At 49.0% G+C, this 21,544-nt stretch overlaps 1 protein-coding gene across 1 annotated transcript in view; it reads left to right on the top strand.

The window, feature by feature from the left end:
- The first annotated feature begins 5,554 nt into the window (after positions 1-5,554).
- The window catches only part of RPS6KB2 (ribosomal protein S6 kinase B2), a 68,433-nt gene continuing 52,443 nt past the window's right edge, over positions 5,555-21,544 (top strand). Inside the window, exon 1 of the mRNA XM_069752640.1 lies at positions 5,555-5,683. Within this exon, the coding sequence (XP_069608741.1) occupies positions 5,624-5,683 (60 nt within the window). The 5' untranslated portion in view covers positions 5,555-5,623. The remainder of the gene's footprint in view (positions 5,684-21,544) is intronic.

Here is a 21,544-nt window from a genome sequence, read left to right as displayed (position 1 = left end):
ACTGACTGCGGTGACTGGAGGGGAGCATGCGGGCGTCGGGCACTGACTGCGGTGACTGGAGGGGAGCATGCGGGCGCCGGGCATTGACTGCGGTGACTGGAGGGGAGCATGCGGGTGCCGGGCACTGACTGCAGTGACTGGAGGGGAGCATGCGGGCGCCGGGCACTGACTGCGGTGACTGGAGGGGAGCATGCGGGCGCCGGGCGCCGGGCACTGACTGCGGTGACTGGAGGGGAGCATGCGGGCGCCGGGCACTGACTGCGGTGACTGGAGGGGAGCATGCGGACGCCGGGCACTGACTGCGGTGACTGGAGGGGAGCATGCGGGCGCCGGGCACTGACTGCGGTGACTGGAGGGGAGCATGCGGGCGCCGGGCACTGACTGCAGGGAAGTAGGGAGGGACTAATCGGACTGTGCCCGTCGCTGATTGGTCGCGGCAGCCTTGACAGGCAGCTGGCGAGACCAATCAACGACGCGGGATTTCCGTTACGGAAGTTGCAGACAGAAAGATGGAAGTACCCCTTAGACAATTATATATATAGATATATATATCCCAATGCAGTTGCTGCCAGCTCCGCAGTAACAAAAGGAGCTAGCTGCCACCACCAATCATTTATACAGGCCATTTAGACACCAATTACAGGTAGTACGTGGCTCCAGGGGTGGGATTTATAGAGCAAGAGGAACTAAGCTATTACATTTTATGCATTTAACCCCTTCACCCCCGAGCCTGTTTACACCTTCCTGACCAGGCCAATTTTTACACTTCTGACCACTGTCACTTTATGAGGTAATAACTATGGAACGCTTCAACGGAGCTAACTGATTCTGAGCCTGTTATTTCATGACATATTGTAGTTCATGATATTGGTAACATTTCTTCTATATGATTTGCGCTTATGTGTGAAAAAAAAACGGAGATTTGATAACAATTTTGAAAATTTAGCAATTCAAACTTTTAATTCTTATTCCCTTAAACCAGAGAGTTATGTCACACAAAATAGTTAATAAATAACATTTCCCACATGTCTACTTTACATCAGCACAATTTTGGAAACTTGTTTTTTTTGTTAAAAAGTTATAAGTTGATTAGCGGTTTCTCATTTTCTAACAAAATTTCTAAAACCATTTTTTTAGGGGCAACATTAGATATGAAGTGACTTTGAGGGGCCTATATAACAGGAAATACACAAAAGTGACATCATTCTAAAAACTGCACCCCTCAAGGTGCTCAAAACCACATTCAATCAGTTTAATAACCCTTCAGGTGCTTCACAGGAATTTTTGGAATGTAGAAGAAATAAATTAACTTTAAACTTTTTGTCACAAAAATGTCACTTTAAACCCCAATTTTGTTATATTTTCACAAGGATAATAGGAAAAAATTGACCCCAAAATTTGTTGTGCAATTTCTCCTATGCTTGCTGATACCCAATATGTGCATGAAAACCATTGATTGGGCATACATCAGGGCTCAGAAGGGAAGGAGTGCTATTTTACTTTTTGAATGTAAAATTTGCTGGAATATTTAATGGACGCCATGTCGCGTTTGGAGAGCCCCTGATGTGTCTAAACAGTAAAAACCGCTGACAAGTGCCACCCTTTTGGAAAGTAGACCCCTGAACTGTATTTGAGCCCCAAATTTAGCATTTTCACAAGGGTAAAAGGAGAAAGTGCACCATATAATTTGTTGTGCAATTTCTCGTGAGCACGCCAATACCCATATGTGGGGGAAAACTACTGTTTGGGCATACAGCAGTGCTTGGATTGGAAGGAGCATCATTTTACTTTTTTAATGCAAAATTTGCTGGAATAATTAGTGGACACCATGTTGCATTTGGAGAGCCTCTGATGTGCCTAAACAGTAGAAACCTCCCATAAGTTACCCCATTTTGGAAACTAGACCCCCTCAAGGAATTTTCTAGACGTGTGGTGAGCATCTTGAACTCACAGATGCTTCATAGAATTTTACAACGTTGAGCTGTGAAAATGAAAAAAATTTATTTTTCCTACACAAATGTTGTTTCAGCACCAATTTTTTTTTCCTTTTTCACAAGGATACCACATATGTGGTTAAAAACTACAAAATACACAGTACATAGCTCAGAAGGGAAGACGAGCCATATTGGAGTTCAGATTTTGCTGGACTGGTTTGAGGATGCCATGTCACATTGACACAGCCCCTGAGGTGCCAAAACAACAGAACCTCCAATAAATGACCTCATTTCAGTACAATTCTCAATTAATTCATCTAGGGGAGGCAGAATTTTATACCGTCTGGTAGTGGTGAAAAAATAATTAATTTTTACCACCAAAATTTAGTTTTGCCACCAGATTTTGCATTTTCACACAGAAGTGGGCAAACATGGCACCATAATTTGTCCCACAATTTCTGCTGAATGTAGAAATACCCCATATGTGGCTGTCCAGTACTGCTTAGCCACACGACAAGACTCTGGAGGAACGAAGCACTATTTGCCTCCTGGAGCACATATTTTCCTAGAATAGTTTGCGGACTCCATACACAGAACCCCTAATTGCTAATAAAGCAGAATTCCTCTTCAAGTGACCCCATTTTGGAAATTGTACACCTTTGACAATTTATCTACAGGTGTAGTAACAATTTTGACTCCATGGGTGTTTTATAGAAAAAAGCAGCAGTGGATGTTGCTGAGTGAAAATTGCAAACTGCCATTTTGTAGTGACCAGTACGTTGTAGTGACCAGTACGGTATGACCTGCTCATGCTTCTGGAAACATGCACCCGTAAATTAGGCGGGCTCTCATCACTACAGAAATGCCATACATGTGGACACTAAATGTGGTTAAAGCCCAGTGGGGCTCAGAAGGGAGAGGGACATTTGGATTTGAGAGCGCTGAATTTCTTTTGGGGGCCGAAGAGCCATTTCACATTTCTAGAGCCTTTGCACTACCAGTAACGTGGAAGCCCCCTATATTTCAGTTAACAAATTACGGACCTGAGTGGAGACTTCCTTTTTTGTGGATTGATTTGAACTTTTATTGGGAAGATTTTACATAACGTTTGGGGGTCACATTTATCCTGTACTCTACGCTGGGCTCTTAGTTTTGGGTTTCCATCTTTATCGCCAAATGACGCAATTCAAATGAAACCTCTGAGGGATCCATTCACTATAATGAGGCAGCAGAATTACTCTGAACTCCATCTGGCCTCTGTTCTGTGGGGTTCTTCTTTTCAGAAGTGCACAAAACTGTGGCGAACTGCGCTTTCATGCACACCTGAAAAGACTGACACTGCCAGATCATAGGCCACAGCATCCACAATTCTTCCATCTGCTTCATTATAGAGAATCTTCTGCCGGGGGTTTTATCTGAATCACATATTTCAGAGATTTACACGAAAACCCCAGTGAAAGCGCTCAGCGTAGCGTGCAGGACAAATGTGAGCCGAACCTTACTGCAATCTTTGGGAAGCAGAATGAAAAAGTCAACAGCGGGTGAAGAATTGGTTTTATTTATTTTTTTACGCCGTTCCTTGTACGGAATAAGTGATTAAGCAACTTTATCATTCGGGTTGGTGTGATTACAGAAATACCACATTTATATTGAGCTTTTATGTTTGGCTGCTGTCACACACTAAAAGAGGCTTAAGATAGCTATAATTTTTCCCTATTTCGTCTGGCAGAGTCATGCGAGAGCTTGTTTTTATGCGGGATGAGTTGATTTTTTAGTGATACTATTTTCGGTCACATGACATTTTTGGATCAATTTCTATTCTGATTTTTGGTAGCCATAATTAACAAAAACCAACAAATTAGTGTTTTTTTTGGAGGGGTTACGTCGTTCCGCATGTGGTAAAATTGATAAGGCAGCTTTATTCTTCAGTATGATTACATCGATATGTTTTTTTATGTTTTGACATCTTTACACAATAAAAGCTGTTTTATAGAAAAAATTATTATTTTTGCATCGCTTTATTCTGATAGCTATAACGTTTTTTTTATTTTTCTGCTGATGGAGCTGTATGGTGGCTTGTTTTTTGCAGGACAAGATGACACTTTCAGACATACCATATTTATTTACATTTGTCTTTTTGACCTCGTTTTATTTCACTTTTTGTTTGGCGGTATGAGGATGATAAAGCATTGTTTTTCCCCTCAATATACAGCTCTGGCAAAAATTAAGAGACCACTGCAAAATTCTCAGTTTGTCTGATTTTTCTCTTTATAGGTATATTTCTGAGTAAAATGTAAATTGTTCTTTTATTCTATAAACTACTGACAACATCTCTCTGAAGTTCCAAGCAATAAATTTTGTATTTATCTTCTGAAAATGATAAATGGTCAAAATAACAAAAAAATGCATTGCTTGCAGACCTCAAATAATGCAAAAAAACAAGTTCATAATCATTTAGAAACAACAATACTGATGTTTTAACTCAGGAAGAGTTCAGAAATCAATATTTTGTGGAATAACCATGATTTTTAATCACAGCTTTCATGTGTCTTGGCATGCTTTCCACCAGTCTTTCACACTACTTCTAGGTGACCTTATGCCACTCCTGGTATAAAAATGTAAGCAGTTCTTCTATGTTTGATGGCTTGTGACTTTCCATCTTCCTCTTGATTACATTCCAGAGGTTTTCAATGGTGTTCAGGTCTGGAGATTGGGCTGCCCATGACAGGGTTTTGATGTGGTCCTTCATCCACACCTTGATGACCTAGCTGTGTGACATGGCGCATTGTCCTGCTGGAAAAACCAGTCCTCAGAGTTGGGGGAACATTGTCTGAGCAGAAGGAATCAACTGTTTTTCCAGGATAACCTTGATTCATACGTCCTTCGCAAAGAATAACCTGCCCAATTCCAGCCTTGCTGAAGCATCCCCAGAACATCACCGATCCTCCACCACATTTCACGGTGGGTGCAGACACTGTGGCTTGTACGACTCTCCAGGTCTCCGTCTAACCATTAGATGACTAGGTGATGATCTGGGGAAGCTTCAGCAAGGCTGGAATTGGGCAGGTTATTCTTTGCGAAGGACGTATGAATCAAGGTTATCCTGGAAAAACAGTTGATTCCTTCTGCTCAATGTTCCCCAACTCTGAGGACTGGTTTTTCCAGCAGGACAATGCGCAATGTCATGTGTGGGGGCCTCATACTATGTGGGGGGAATGTACTGTAGGGCGGAAGCTCAGGTATCTCTAGGTAAGTTGCCCATGTACATGAGAATATTCGGACTGCGGAAACAGTAACTATGTACAAACTTTATTACTGAGTGTTTGCCACACAGGACGATTCCGCAGATCACACACAGAGGGATCATTTTCTCTGCAAAGATCATTACTGAAAGAAAATGGTCCCCTGTAGGGAATGGTGCGATCACTGTGCCCTGGGGATGAGCAGGGCAGACAAGCTGTTCCACTCCTGCCTGGACCTGTGGAGGTCATGGTGCTGAGCTCAGTAAAATGAAGAACAAACAGCTGGACTGGGTGTCCGCAGCGGATGGCCGCCATTTTACTGTAGCCCAGAGGCAGGACTGCGCCAGTACACGGGAACAGGAAGGAAACTTCAGCCGCTCAGGTGCGTTCCGGATATTTACAGGTTCCCGGAAGTTGCTCTTTCTTTTCGTTCCGGGCGCCGCTGCAATGGCAGCTGTATTTGACTTGGACCTGGAATCGGAGGAGAACAGTGAGGAGAACGAGCCGGTAAGGAGGGTGGTCGTGGGAGGAGCTAAGCTGCGCAGTGGTCATTGGTGGGCTCAGGCTGTGTAGGGGGTTAAAAAGACCGATGATAACGTTACATTGTAATATTCCGCCCTGTCCAGTCACGTGACTGCATCGTCCAATGGCTCCTATTGTAATTATGGATGTGTTTATGTACAGTCAGGACGAAGCGTCCAAATAGAAGTTGTGTATTTGAGATGTGTGAGGACTCCCTCCGTATATAGGTTATGGTGTACCCCCTGTAGTGTGAGGACCCCTCCGTATATAGGTTATGGTGGACCCCCTCCGTATAATAGGTTATGGTGTACCCCCTGTAGTGTGAGGACCCCTCTGTATATAGGTTATGGTGTACCCCATGTTGTGTGAGGACCCCTCCGTATATAGGTTATGGTGTACCCCCTGTTGTGTGAGGACCCCCTCCGTATATAGGTTATGGTGTACCCCCTCCGTATATAGGTTATAGTGTACCCCCTGTTGTGTGAGGACCCCCTCCGTATATAGGTTATGGTGTACCCCCTGTTGTGTGAGGACCCCCTCCGTATATAGGTTATGGTGTACCCCCTGTTGTGTGAGGACCCCCTCCGTATATAGGTTATGGTGTACCCCCTGTTGTGTGAGGACCCCCTCCGTATATAGGTTATGGTGTACCCCCTGTTGTGTGAGGACCCCCTCCGTATATAGGTTATAGTGTATCCCCTGTTGTGTGAGGACCCCCTCCGTATATAGGTTATAGTGTACCCCATGTTGTGTGAGGACCCCCTCCGTATATAGGTTATGGTGTACCCCCTGTTGTGTGAGGACCCCCTCCGTATATAGGTTATAGTGTACCCCATGTTGTGTGAGGACCCCCTCCGTATATAGGTTATGGTGTACCCCCTGTTGTGTGAGCACCCCTCCGTATATAGGTTATGGTGTACCCCCTGTTGTGTGAGGACCCCCTCCGTATATAGGTTATGGTGTACCCCCTGTTGTGTGAGGACCCCCTCCGTATATAGGTTATAGTGTATCCCCTGTTGTGTGAGGACCCCCTCCGTATATAGGTTATAGTGTATCCCCTGTTGTGTGAGCACCCCTCCGTATATAGGTTATGGTGTATCCCCTGTTGTGTGAGGACCCCCTCCGTATAATAGGTTATGGTGTACTCGCTGTTGTGTGAGGACCCCCTCCGTATATAGGTTATGGTGTACCCCCTGTTGTGTGAGGACCCCCTCCGTATATACGTTATGGTGTACCCCCTGTTGTGTGAGGACCCCCTCCGTATATAGGTTATGGTGTACTCCCTGTTGTGTGAGGACCCCCTCCGTATATAGGTTATGGTGTACCCCCTGTTGTGTGAGGACCCCCTCCGTATATACGTTATGGTGTACCCCCTGTTGTGTGAGGACCCCCTCCGTATATACGTTATGGTGTATCCCCTGTTGTGTGAGGACCCCCTCCGTATATACGTTATGGTGTATCCCCTGTTGTGTGAGGACCCCCTCCGTATAATAGGTTATGGTGTACCCCCTGTTGTGTGAGCACCCCTCCGTATATAGGTTATGGTGTACCCCATGTTGTGTGAGGACCCCCTCCGTATATAGGTTATGATGTACTTCCTGTTGTGTGAGGACCCCCTCCGTATATAGGTTATAGTGTATCCCCTGTTGTGTGAGGACCCCCTCCGTATAATAGGTTATGGTGTACCCCCTGTTGTGTGAGGACCCCCTCTGTATATAGGTTATGGTGTACCCCATGTTGTGTGAGGACCCCCTCCGTATATAGGTTATAGTGTACCCCCTGTTGTGTGAGGACCCCCTCCGTATATAGGTTATGGTGTACCCCATGTTGTGTGAGGACCCCCTCCGTATATAGGTTATGGTGTACCCCCTGTTGTGTGAGGACCCCCTCCGTATATAGGTTATAGTGTATCCCCTGTTGTGTGAGGACCCCCTCCGTATAATAGGTTATGGTGTACCCCCTGTTGTGTGAGGACCCCCTCTGTATATAGGTTATGGTGTACCCCATGTTGTGTGAGGACCCCCTCCGTATATAGGTTATGGTGTACCCCCTGTTGTGTGAGGACCCCCTCCGTATATAGGTTATGGTGTACCCCATGTTGTGTGAGGACCCCCTCCGTATAATAGGTTATGGTGTACCCCCTGTAGTGTGAGGACCCCTCCGTATATAGGTTATGGTGGACCCCCTCCGTATAATAGGTTATGGTGTACCCCATGTTGTGTGAGGACCCCTCCGTATATAGGTTATGGTGTACCCCCTGTTGTGTGAGGACCCCCTCCGTATATAGGTTATGGTGTACCCCCTCCGTATATAGGTTATAGTGTACCCCCTGTTGTGTGAGGACCCCCTCCGTATATAGGTTATGGTGTACCCCCTGTTGTGTGAGGACCCCCTCCGTATATAGGTTATGGTGTACCCCCTGTTGTGTGAGGACCCCCTCCGTATATAGGTTATGGTGTACCCCCTGTTGTGTGAGGACCCCCTCCGTATATAGGTTATGGTGTACCCCCTGTTGTGTGAGGACCCCCTCCGTATATAGGTTATAGTGTACCCCCTGTTGTGTGAGGACCCCCTCCGTATATAGGTTATAGTGTACCCCATGTTGTGTGAGGACCCCCTCCGTATATAGGTTATGGTGTACCCCCTGTTGTGTGAGCACCCCTCCGTATATAGGTTATGGTGTACCCCCTGTTGTGTGAGGACCCCCTCCGTATATAGGTTATGGTGTACCCCCTGTTGTGTGAGGACCCCCTCCGTATATAGGTTATAGTGTATCCCCTGTTGTGTGAGGACCCCCTCCGTATATAGGTTATAGTGTATCCCCTGTTGTGTGAGCACCCCTCCGTATATAGGTTATGGTGTATCCCCTGTTGTGTGAGGACCCCCTCCGTATAATAGGTTATGGTGTACTCGCTGTTGTGTGAGGACCCCCTCCGTATATAGGTTATGGTGTACCCCCTGTTGTGTGAGGACCCCCTCCGTATATACGTTATGGTGTACCCCCTGTTGTGTGAGGACCCCCTCCGTATATAGGTTATGGTGTACTCCCTGTTGTGTGAGGACCCCCTCCGTATATAGGTTATGGTGTACCCCCTGTTGTGTGAGGACCCCCTCCGTATATACGTTATGGTGTACCCCCTGTTGTGTGAGGACCCCCTCCGTATAATAGGTTATGGTGTACCCCCTGTTGTGTGAGGACCCCCTCTGTATATAGGTTATGGTGTACCCCATGTTGTGTGAGGACCCCCTCCGTATATAGGTTATGGTGTACCCCCTGTTGTGTGAGGACCCCCTCCGTATAATAGGTTATGGTGTACCCCCTGTTGTGTGAGGACCCCCTCTGTATATAGGTTATGGTGTACCCCATGTTGTGTGAGGACCCCCTCCGTATATAGGTTATGGTGTACCCCCTGTTGTGTGAGGACCCCCTCCGTATATAGGTTATGGTGTACCCCATGTTGTGTGAGGACCCCCTCCGTATATAGGTTATAGTGTACCCCCTGTTGTGTGAGGACCCCCTCCGTATATAGGTTATAGTGTATCCCCTGTTGTGTGAGGACCCCCTCCGTATAATAGGTTATGGTGTACCCCCTGTTGTGTGAGGACCCCCTCCGTATAATAGGTTATGGTGTACCCCCTGTTGTGTGAGGACCCCCTCCGTATATAGGTTATAGTGTACCCCCTGTTGTGTGAGGACCCCCTCCGTATATAGGTTATGGTGTACCCCCTGTTGTGTGAGGACCCCCTCCGTATATAGGTTATTATTATTATTATTATTATTATTTATTTATATAGCACCATTGATTCCATGGTGCTGTACATGAGAAGGGGTTACATACAAGTTACAGATATCACTTACAGTAAGCAAACTAACAATGACGGACTGATACAGAGGGGCGAGGACCCTGCCCTTGCGGGCTTACATTCTACAGGTTATAGTGTACCCCCTGTTGTGTGAGGACCCCCTCCGTATATAGGTTATGGTGTACCCCCTGTTGTGTGAGGACCCCCTCCGTATATAGGTTATAGTGTACCCCCTGTTGTGTGAGGACCCCCTCCGTATATAGGTTATAGTGTACCCCATGTTGTGTGAGGACCCCCTCCGTATATAGGTTATGGTGTACCCCCTGTTGTGTGAGCACCCCTCCGTATATAGGTTATGGTGTACCCCCTGTTGTGTGAGGACCCCTCCATATATAGGTTATGGTGTACCCCCTGTTGTGAGGATCCCCTCCGTATATAGGTTATAGTGTATCCCCTGTTGTGTGAGGACCCCCTCCGTATATAGGTTATAGTGTATCCCCTGTTGTGTGAGCACCCCTCCGTATATAGGTTATGGTGTATCCCCTGTTGTGTGAGGACCCCCTCCGTATAATAGGTTATGGTGTACTCCCTGTTGTGTGAGGACCCCCTCCGTATATAGGTTATGGTGTACCCCCTGTTGTGTGAGGACCCCCTCCGTATATACGTTATGGTGTACCCCCTGTTGTGTGAGGACCCCCTCCGTATATAGGTTATGGTGTATCCCCTGTTGTGTGAGGACCCCCTCCGTATAATAGGTTATGGTGTACTCCCTGTTGTGTGAGGACCCCCTCCGTATATAGGTTATGGTGTACCCCCTGTTGTGTGAGCACCCCTCCGTATATAGGTTATGGTGTACCCCATGTTGTGTGAGGACCCCCTCCGTATATAGGTTATGGTGTACTTCCTGTTGTGTGAGGACCCCCTCCGTATATAGGTTATAGTGTATCCCCTGTTGTGTGAGGACCCCCTCCGTATAATAGGTTATGGTGTACCCCCTGTTGTGTGAGGACCCCCTCTGTATATAGGTTATGGTGTACCCCATGTTGTGTGAGGACCCCCTCCGTATATAGGTTATAGTGTACCCCCTGTTGTGTGAGGACCCCCTCCGTATATAGGTTATAGTGTATCCCCTGTTGTGTGAGGACCCCCTCCGTATATAGGTTATGGTGTACTTCCTGTTGTGTGAGGACCCCCTCCGTATATAGGTTATAGTGTATCCCCTGTTGTGTGAGGACCCCCTCCGTATAATAGGTTATGGTGTACCCCCTGTTGTGTGAGGACCCCCTCTGTATATAGGTTATGGTGTACCCCATGTTGTGTGAGGACCCCCTCCGTATATAGGTTATAGTGTACCCCCTGTTGTGTGAGGACCCCCTCCGTATATAGGTTATGGTGTACCCCCTGTTGTGTGAGCACCCCTCCGTATATAGGTTATGGTGTACCCCATGTTGTGTGAGGACCCCCTCCGTATATAGGTTATGGTGTACTTCCTGTTGTGTGAGGACCCCCTCCGTATATAGGTTATAGTGTATCCCCTGTTGTGTGAGGACCCCCTCCGTATAATAGGTTATGGTGTACCCCCTGTTGTGTGAGGACCCCCTCTGTATATAGGTTATGGTGTACCCCATGTTGTGTGAGGACCCCCTCCGTATATAGGTTATAGTGTACCCCCTGTTGTGTGAGGACCCCCTCCGTATATAGGTTATAGTGTATCCCCTGTTGTGTGAGGACCCCCTCCGTATATAGGTTATGGTGTACTCCCTGTTGTGTGAGGACCCCCTCCGTATATAGGTTATGGTGTACTTCCTGTTGTGTGAGGACCCCCTCCGTATATAGGTTATAGTGTATCCCCTGTTGTGTGAGGACCCCCTCCGTATAATAGGTTATGGTGTACCCCCTGTTGTGTGAGGACCCCCTCTGTATATAGGTTATGGTGTACCCCATGTTGTGTGAGGACCCCCTCCGTATATAGGTTATAGTGTACCCCCTGTTGTGTGAGGACCCCCTCCGTATATAGGTTATGGTGTACCCCCTGTTGTGTGAGCACCCCTCCGTATATAGGTTATGGTGTACCCCCTGTTGTGTGAGGACCCCTCCGTATATAGGTTATGGTGTACCCCCTGTTGTGAGGACCCCCTCCGTATATAGGTTATAGTGTATCCCCTGTTGTGTGAGGACCCCCTCCGTATATAGGTTATGGTGTACTTCCTGTTGTGTGAGGACCCCCTCCGTATATAGGTTATAGTGTATCCCCTGTTGTGTGAGGACCCCCTCCGTATATAGGTTATAGTGTATCCCCTGTTGTGTGAGCACCCCTCCGTATATAGGTTATGGTGTATCCCCTGTTGTGTGAGGACCCCCTCCGTATAATAGGTTATGGTGTACTCCCTGTTGTGTGAGGACCCCCTCCGTATATAGGTTATGGTGTACCCCCTGTTGTGTGAGGACCCCCTCCGTATATACGTTATGGTGTACCCCCTGTTGTGTGAGGACCCCCTCCGTATATAGGTTATGGTGTATCCCCTGTTGTGTGAGGACCCCCTCCGTATAATAGGTTATGGTGTACTCCCTGTTGTGTGAGGACCCCCTCCGTATATAGGTTATGGTGTACCCCCTGTTGTGTGAGCACCCCTCCGTATATAGGTTATGGTGTACCCCATGTTGTGTGAGGACCCCCTCCGTATATAGGTTATAGTGTATCCCCTGTTGTGTGAGGACCCCCTCCGTATAATAGGTTATGGTGTACCCCCTGTTGTGTGAGGACCCCCTCCGTATATAGGTTATGGTGTACCCCATGTTGTGTGAGGACCCCCTCCGTATATAGGTTATAGTGTATCCCCTGTTGTGTGAGGACCCCCTCCGTATAATAGGTTATGGTGTACCCCCTGTTGTGTGAGGACCCCCTCTGTATATAGGTTATGGTGTACCCCATGTTGTGTGAGGACCCCCTCCGTATATAGGTTATGGTGTACCCCCTGTTGTGTGAGGACCCCCTCCGTATAATAGGTTATGGTGTACTCCCTGTTGTGTGAGGACCCCCTCCGTATAATAGGTTATGGTGTACTCCCTGTTGTGTGAGGACCCCCTCTGTATATAGGTTATGGTGTACCCCATGTTGTGTGAGGACCCCCTCCGTATATAGGTTATGGTGTATCCCCTGTTGTGTGAGGACCCCCTCCGTATAATAGGTTATGGTGTACTCCCTGTTGTGTGAGGACCCCCTCCGTATATAGGTTATGGTGTACCCCCTGTTGTGTGAGGACCCCCTCCGTATATAGGTTATGGTGTACCCCCTGTTGTGTGAGGACCCCCTCCGTATATAGGTTATGGTGTATCCCCTGTTGTGTGAGGACCCCCTCCGTATAATAGGTTATGGTGTACTCCCTGTTGTGTGAGGACCCCCTCCGTATATAGGTTATGGTGTACCCCCTGTTGTGTGAGCACCCCTCCGTATATAGGTTATGGTGTACCCCATGTTGTGTGAGGACCCCCTCCGTATATAGGTTATGGTGTACCCCCTGTTGTGTGAGGACCCCCTCCGTATATAGGTTATAGTGTATCCCCTGTTGTGTGAGGACCCCCTCCGTATAATAGGTTATGGTGTACCCCCTGTTGTGTGAGGACCCCCTCTGTATATAGGTTATGGTGTACCCCATGTTGTGTGAGGACCCCCTCCGTATATAGGTTATAGTGTATTCCCTGTTGTGTGAGGACCCCCTCCGTATAATAGGTTATGGTGTACCCCCTGTTGTGTGAGGACCCCCTCCGTATAATAGGTTATGGTGTACCCCCTGTTGTGTGAGGACCCCCTCCGTATATAGGTTATGGTGTATCCCCTGTTGTGTGAGGACCCCCTCCGTATAATAGGTTATGGTGTACTCCCTGTTGTGTGAGGACCCCCTCCGTATATAGGTTATGGTGTACCCCCTGTTGTGTGAGGACCCACTCCGTATATAGGTTATGGTGTACCCCCTGTTGTGTGAGGACCCCCTCCGTATATAGGTTATGGTGTACCCCCTGTTGTGTGAGGACCCACTCCGTATATAGGTTATAGTGTACCCCATGTTGTGTGAGGACCCCCTCCGTGTAATAGGTTATAGTGTACTTCCTGTTGTGTGAGGACCCCCTCCGTATATAGGTTATGGTGTACCCCCTGTTGTGTGAGGACCCCCTCCGTATATAGGTTATGGTGTACCCCATGTTGTGTGAGGACCCCCTCCGTATATAGGTTATGGTGTACCCCCTGTTGTGTGAGGACCCCCTCCGTATATAGGTTATGGTGTACCCCCTGTTGTGTGAGGACCCCCTCCGTATATAGGTTATGGTGTACCCCCTGTTGTGTGAGGACCCCCTCCGTATATAGGTTATGGTGTACCCCCTGTTGTGTGAGGACCCCCTCTGTATATAGGTTATGGTGTACCCCATGTTGTGTGAGGACCCCCTCCGTGTAATAGGTTATAGTGTACTTCCTGTTGTGTGAGGACCCCCTCCGTATATAGGTTATGGTGTACCCCCTGTTGTGTGAGGACCCCCTCCGTATATAGGTTATGGTGTATCCCCTGTTGTGTGAGCACCCCTCCGTATATAGGTTATGGTGTACCCCCTGTTGTGTGAGCACCCCTCCGTATATAGGTTATGGTGTACCCCATGTTGTGTGAGGACCCCCTCCGTATATAGGTTATAGTGTACCCCCTGTTGTGTGAGGACCCCCTCCGTATATAGGTTATAGTGTACTTCCTGTTGTGTGAGGACCCCCTCCGTATATAGGTTATAGTGTATCCCCTGTTGTGTGAGGACCCCCTCCGTATAATAGGTTATGGTGTACCCCCTGTTGTGTGAGGACCCCCTCCGTATATAGGTTATGGTGTACCCCATGTTGTGTGAGGACCCCCTCCGTATAATAGGTTATAGTGTACCCCCTGTTGTGTGAGGACCCCCTCCGTATATAGGTTATGGTGTACCCCATGTTGTGTGAGGACCCCCTCCGTATAATAGGTTATAGTGTACCCCCTGTTGTGTGAGGACCCCCTCCGTATATAGGTTATAGTGTACTTCCTGTTGTGTGAGGACCCCCTCCGTATATAGGTTATGGTGTACCCCCTGTTGTGTGAGGACCCCCTCCGTATAATAGGTTATAGTGTACCCCCTGTTGTGTGAGGACCCCCTCCGTATAATAGGTTATGGTGTACTTCCTGTTGTGTGAGGACCCCCTCCGTATATAGGTTATAGTGTATCCCCTGTTGTGTGAGGACCCCCTCCGTATAATAGGTTATGGTGTACCCCCTGTTGTGTGAGGACCCCCTCTGTATATAGGTTATGGTGTACCCCATGTTGTGTGAGGACCCCCTCCGTATGATAGGTTATAGTGTACTTCCTGTTGTGTGAGGACCCCCTCCGTATATAGGTTATAGTGTACTTCCTGTTGTGTGAGGACCCCCTCCGTATATAGGTTATAGTGTATCCCCTGTTGTGTGAGGACCCCCTCCGTATAATAGGTTATGGTGTACCCCCTGTTGTGTGAGGACCCCCTCCGTATATAGGTTATGGTGTACCCCATGTTGTGTGAGGACCCCCTCCGTATAATAGGTTATAGTGTACCCCCTGTTGTGTGAGGACCCCCTCCGTATATAGGTTATAGTGTACTTCCTGTTGTGTGAGGACCCCCTCCGTATATAGGTTATAGTGTATCCCCTGTTGTGTGAGGACCCCCTCCGTATAATAGGTTATAGTGTACCCCCTGTTGTGTGAGGACCCCCTCCGTATAATAGGTTATGGTGTACTTCCTGTTGTGTGAGGACCCCCTCCGTATATAGGTTATAGTGTATCCCCTGTTGTGTGAGGACCCCCTCCGTATAATAGGTTATGGTGTACCCCCTGTTGTGTGAGGACCCCCTCTGTATATAGGTTATGGTGTACCCCATGTTGTGTGAGGACCCCCTCCGTATGATAGGTTATAGTGTACTTCCTGTTGTGTGAGGACCCCCTCCGTATATAGGTTATAGTGTACTTCCTGTTGTGTGAGGACCCCCTCCGTATATAGGTTATAGTGTACCCCCTGTTGTGTGAGGACCCCCTCCGTATAATAGGTTATGGTGTACCCCCTGTTGTGTGAGGACCCCCTCTGTATATAGGTTATGGTGTACCCCATGTTGTGTGAGGACCCCCTCCGTATAATAGGTTATAGTGTACTTCCTGTTGTGTGAGGACCCCCTCCGTATATAGGTTATAGTGTACTTCCTGTTGTGTGAGGACCCCCTCCGTATAATAGGTGCGTCGGGACACCCACTGACTGACTGGCGGGCAACATAGGTAAGCCAGACGGTGCTTGCTACGTCTGGGGTAGGGATGGGGCTGGTCACTAATTAGGATTCTAGTAGTGTGATATACGCCGCATTCACTTTCTCCCTACTCTAGGATTTATGGCCATTTATCCATTTGTTGGACTTAGCAATAGTGATTTGCCATATGCACTTTGTAACAGAGCCTTTTTGAGGTATATAAGCCTGTTGCTAGCCAGCCCACCTAGATTTTTCCAGTTTCTGGGCGCTCCTGTGGTGTTACTACACAAAGGCCCTCATTTGCCTTGTCTTTGATAAGTTGTTTTTAATGATATTTGTGTATTGACTTTTTGTATATTGTTTGTGCTTCTGAATTTCTTTTGTACAAATAAAATATTTAATATTTGGAAATTTGGACATTACTCCATGATTTTGTATAGGAGCTTAATAGGTTGCAGTGTACCCCATTGTGAGCGCCTCCTCCATATTATAGGTCACAGTGTACCCCGTTGTGAGCGCCTCCTCCATATAATAGGTCGCAGTGTACCCTGTTGTGAGCGTCTCCTCCATATAATAGGTCGCAGTGTACCCCGATGTGAGCGCCTTCTCCATATAATAGGTCGCAGTGTACCCCGTTGTGAGCGCCTTCTCCATATAATAGGTCGCAGTGTACCCCGTTGTGAGCGCCTCCTCCATATAATCGGTCACAGTGTACCCTGTTGTGAGTGCCTCCTCCATATAATAGGTCGCAGTGTACCCCGTTGTGAGCGTCTCCTCCATATAATAGGTCGCAGTGTACCCCGTTGTGAGCGCCTCCTCCGTATAATAGGTCGCAGTGTACCCCGTTGTGAGTGCCTCCTCCGTATAATCGGTCGTAGTGTACCCCGTTGTGAGTGCCTCCTCCATAAAATAGGTCGCAGTGTACCCCGTTGTGAGCGCCTCCTCCATATAATAGGTCGCAGTGTACCCCGTTGTGAGCGCCTCCTCCATATAATAGGTCGCAGTGTACCCCGTTGTGAGCGCCTCCTCCATATAATAGGTCGCAGTGTACCCCGTTGTGAGCGCCTCCTCCATATAATAGGTTGCAGTGTACCCTGTTGTGAGTGCCTCCTCCATATAATAGGTCGCAGTGTACCCCGTTGTGAGTGCCTCCTCCATAAAATAGGTCGCAGTGTACCCCGTTGTGAGCGCCTCCTCCATATAATAGGTCGCAGTGTACCCCGTTGTGAGCGCCTCCTCCATATAATAGGTCGCAGTGTACCCCGTTGTGAGCGCCTCCTCCATATAATAGGTCGCAGTGTACCCCGTTGTGAGCGCCTCCTCCATATAATAGGTTGCAGTGTACCCCGTTGTGAGCGCCTCCTCCATATAATAGGTCGCAGTGTACCCTGTTGTGAGTGCCTCCTCCATATAATAGGTCGCAGTGTACCCCGTTGTGAGCGCCTCCTCCATATAATAGGTTGCAGTGTACCCCGTTGTGAGCGCCTCCTCCATATAATAGGTCGCAGTGTACCCTGTTGTGAGTGCCTCCTCCATATAATAGGTTGCAGTGTACCCCGTTGTGAGTGCCTCCTCCATATAATAGGTCGCAGTGTACCCCGTTGTGAGTGCCTCCTCCGTATAATCGGTCGTAGTGAACCCCGTTGTGAGTGCCTCCTCCATAAAATAGGTCGCAGTGTACCCCGTTGTGAGCGCCTTCTCCATATAATAGGTCGCAGTGTACCCCGTTGTGAGCGCCTCCTCCATATAATAGGTCGCAGTGTACCCCGTTGTGAGCGCCTCCTCCATATAATAGGTCGCAGTGTACCCCGTTGTGAGCGCCTCCTCCATATAATGTACCCCGTTGTGAGCGCCTCCTCCATATAATAGGTCGCAGTGTACCCCGTTGTGAGCGCCTCCTCCATATAATAGGTCTCAGTGTACCCCGTTGTGAGTGCCTCCTCCATAAAATAGGTCGCAGTGTACCCCGTTGTGAGCGTCTCCTCCATAAAATAGGTCGCAGTGTACCCCGTTGTGAGCGTCTCCTCCATAAAATAGGTTGCAGTGTACCCCGTTGTGAGCTTCTCCTCCATAAAATAGGTCGCAGTGTACCCCGTTGTGAGCGCCTCCTCCATATAATCGGTCGCAGTGTACCCTGTTGTGAGCGCCTCCTCCATATAATATGTCGCAGTGTACCCCGTTGTGAGCGCCTCCTCCATATAATAGGTCGCAGTGTACCCTGTTGTGAGCGCCTCCTCCATATAATAGGTCGCAGTGTACCCCGTTGTGAGCGCCTCCTCCATATAATAGGTCGCAGTGTACCCTGTTGTGAGCGCCTCCTCCATATAATAGGTCGCAGTGTACCCCGTTGTGAGCGCCTCCTCCATATAATAGGTCGCAGTGTACCCCGTTGTGAGCGCCTCCTCCATATAATAGGTCGCAGTGTACCCCGTTGTGAGCGCCTCCTCCATATAATAGGTCGCAGTGTACCCTGTTGTGAGCGCCTCCTCCATATAATAGGTCGCAGTGTACCCTGTTGTGAGCGCCTCCTCCATATAATAGGTCGCAGTGTACCCTGTTGTGAGCGCCTCCTCCATATAATAGGTCGCAGTGTACCCTGTTGTGAGCGCCTCCTCCATATAATAGGTCGCAGTGTACCCTGTTGTGAGCGCCTCCTCCATATAATCGGTCGCAGTGTACCCTGTTGTGAGCGCCTCCTCCATATAATAGGTCGCAGTGTACCCTGTTGTGAGCGCCTCCTCCATAAAATAGGTTGCAGTGTACCCCGTTGTGAGCGCCTCCTCCATAAAATAGGTCGCAGTGTACCCCGTTGTGAGCGCCTCCTCCATAAAATAGGTCGCAGTGTACCCCGTTGTGAGCGCCTCCTCCATATAATCGGTCGCAGTGTACCCTGTTGTGAGCGCCTCCTCCATATAATAGGTCGCAGTGTACCCCGTTGTGAGCGCCTCCTCCATATAATAGGTCGCAGTGTACCCTGTTGTGAGCGCCTCCTCCATATAATAGGTCGCAGTGTACCCCGTTGTGAGCGCCTCCTCCATATAATAGGTCGCAGTGTACCCTGTTGTGAGCGCCTCCTCCATATAATAGGTCGCAGTGTACCCCGTTGTGAGTGCCTCCTCCATATAATAGGTCGCAGTGTACCCCGTTGTGAGCGCCTCCTCCATATAATAGGTCGCAGTGTACCCCGTTGTGTGCGCCTCCTCCATATAATAGGTCGCAGTGTACCCCGTTGTGAACGCCTGCTCCATATTATAGGTCGCAGTGTACCCCGTTGTGAGCGCCTCCTCCATATAATCGGTCACAGTGTACCCTGTTGTGAGTGCCTCCTCCATATAATAGGTCGCAGTGTACCCCGTTGTGAGCGTCTCCTCCATATAATAGGTCGCAGTGTACCCCGTTGTGAGCGTCTCCTCCGTATAATAGGTCGCAGTGTACCCCGTTGTGAGCGCCTCCTCCGTATAATAGGTCGCAGTGTACCCCGTTGTGAGTGCCTCCTCCGTATAATCGGTCGTAGTGTACCCCATTGTGAGTGCCTCCTCCATAAAATAGGTCGCAGTGTACCCCGTTGTGAGCGCCTTCTCCATATAATAGGTCGCAGTGTACCCCGTTGTGAGCGCCTCCTCCATATAATAGGTCGCAGTGTACCCCGTTGTGAGCGCCTCCTCCATATAATGTACCCCGTTGTGAGCGCCTCCTCCATATAATAGGTCGCAGTGTACCCCGTTGTGAGCGCCTCCTCCATATAATAGGTCGCAGTGTACCCTGTTGTGAGCGCCTCCTCCATATAATAGGTCGCAGTGTACCCCGTTGTGAGCGCCTCCTCCATATAATGTACCCTGTTGTGAGTGCCTCCTCCATATAATAGGTCGCAGTGTACCCCGTTGTGAGCGCCTCCTCCATATAATAGGTCGCAGTGTACCCCGTTGTGAGCGCCTCCTCCATATAATAGGTCGCAGTGTACCCTGTTGTGAGCGCCTCCTCCATATAATCGGTCGCAGTGTACCCTGTTGTGAGCGTCGCCTCCATATAATAGGTCGCAGTGTACCCTGTTGTGAGCGCCTCCTCCATATAATAGGTCGCAGTGTACCCCGTTGTGTGCGCCTCCTCCATATAATAGGTCGCAGTGTACCCTGTTGTGAGCGCCTCCTCCATATAATAGGTCGCAGTGTACCCCGTTGTGAGCGTCTCCTCCATATAATAGGTCGCAGTGTACCCCGTTGTGAGCGCCTCCTCCATATAATAGGTCGCAGTGTACCCCGTTGTGAGCGCCTCCTCCATATAATGTACCCTGTTGTGAGTGCCTCCTCCATATAATAGGTCGCAGTGTACCCCGTTGTGAGCGCCTCCTCCATATAATAGGTCGCAGTGTACCCCGTTGTGAGCGCCTCCTCCATATAATAGGTCGCAGTGTACCCTGTTGTGAGCGCCTCCTCCATATAATAGGTCGCAGTGTACCCCGTTGTGAGCGCCTCCTCCATATAATAGGTCGCAGTGTACCCTGTTGTGAGCGCCTCCTCCATATAATCGGTCGCAGTGTACCCTGTTGTGAGCGTCGCCTCCATATAATAGGTCGCAGTGTACCCCGTTGTGAGCGCCTCCTCCATATAATAGGTCGCAGTGTACCCCGTTGTGTGCGCCTCCTCCATATAATAGGTCGCAGTGTACCCTGTTGTGAGCGCCTCCTCCATATAATAGGTCGCAGTGTACCCCGTTGTGAGCGTCTCCTCCATATAATAGGTCGCAGTGTACCCCGTTGTGAGCGCCTCCTCCATATAATAGGTCGCAGTGTACCCCGTTGTGAGCGCCTCCTCCATATAATGTACCCTGTTGTGAGTGCCTCCTCCATATAATAGGTCGCAGTGTACCCCGTTGTGAGCGCCTCCTCCATATAATAGGTCGCAGTGTACCCCGTTGTGAGCGCCTCCTCCATATAATAGGTCGCAGTGTACCCTGTTGTGAGCGCCTCCTCCATATAATCGGTCGCAGTGTACCCTGTTGTGAGCGTCTCCTCCATATAATAGGTCGCAGTGTACCCCGTTGTGAGCGCCTCCTCCATATAATAGGTCGCAGTGTACCCCGTTGTGAGCGTCTCCTCCATATAATAGGTCGCAGTGTACCCCGTTGTGAGCGCCTCCTCCATATAATAGGTCGCAGTGTACCCCGTTGTGAGCGCCTCCTCCATATAATGTACCCTGTTGTGAGTGCCTCCTCCATATAATAGGTCGCAGTGTACCCCGTTGTGAGCGCCTCCTCCATATAATAGGTCGCAGTGTACCCCGTTGTGAGCGCCTCCTCCATATAATAGGTCGCAGTGTACCCTGTTGTGAGCGCCTCCTCCATATAATAGGTCACAGTGTACCCCGTTGTGAGCGCCTCCTCCATATAATAGGTCGCAGTGTACCCCGTTGTGTGCGCCTCCTCCATATAATAGGTCGCAGTGTACCGCGTTGTGTGCGCCTCCTCCATATAATAGGTCGCAGTGTACCCTGTTGTGAGCGCCTCCTCCATATAATAGGTCGCAGTGTACCCCGTTGTGAGCGCCTCCTCCATATAATAGGTCGCAGTGTACCCTGTTGTGAGTGCCTCCTCCATATAATAGGTCGCAGTGTACCCCGTTGTGAGCGCCTCCTCCATATAATAGGTCGCAGTGTACCCCGTTGAGAGCGCCTCCTCCATATAATAGGTCGCAGTGTACCCCGTTGTGAGCGCCTCCTCCATATAATAGGTCGCAGTGTACCCTGTTGTGAGCGCCTCCTCCATATAA

Source organism: Ranitomeya imitator, chromosome 2 (assembly GCF_032444005.1).
Source record: "Ranitomeya imitator isolate aRanImi1 chromosome 2, aRanImi1.pri, whole genome shotgun sequence".
Taxonomy (NCBI): Eukaryota; Metazoa; Chordata; class Amphibia; order Anura; family Dendrobatidae; genus Ranitomeya; species Ranitomeya imitator.
Note: the sequence above shows the minus strand (reverse complement) of the source record. Positions and strands in the feature narration are given on the sequence as shown.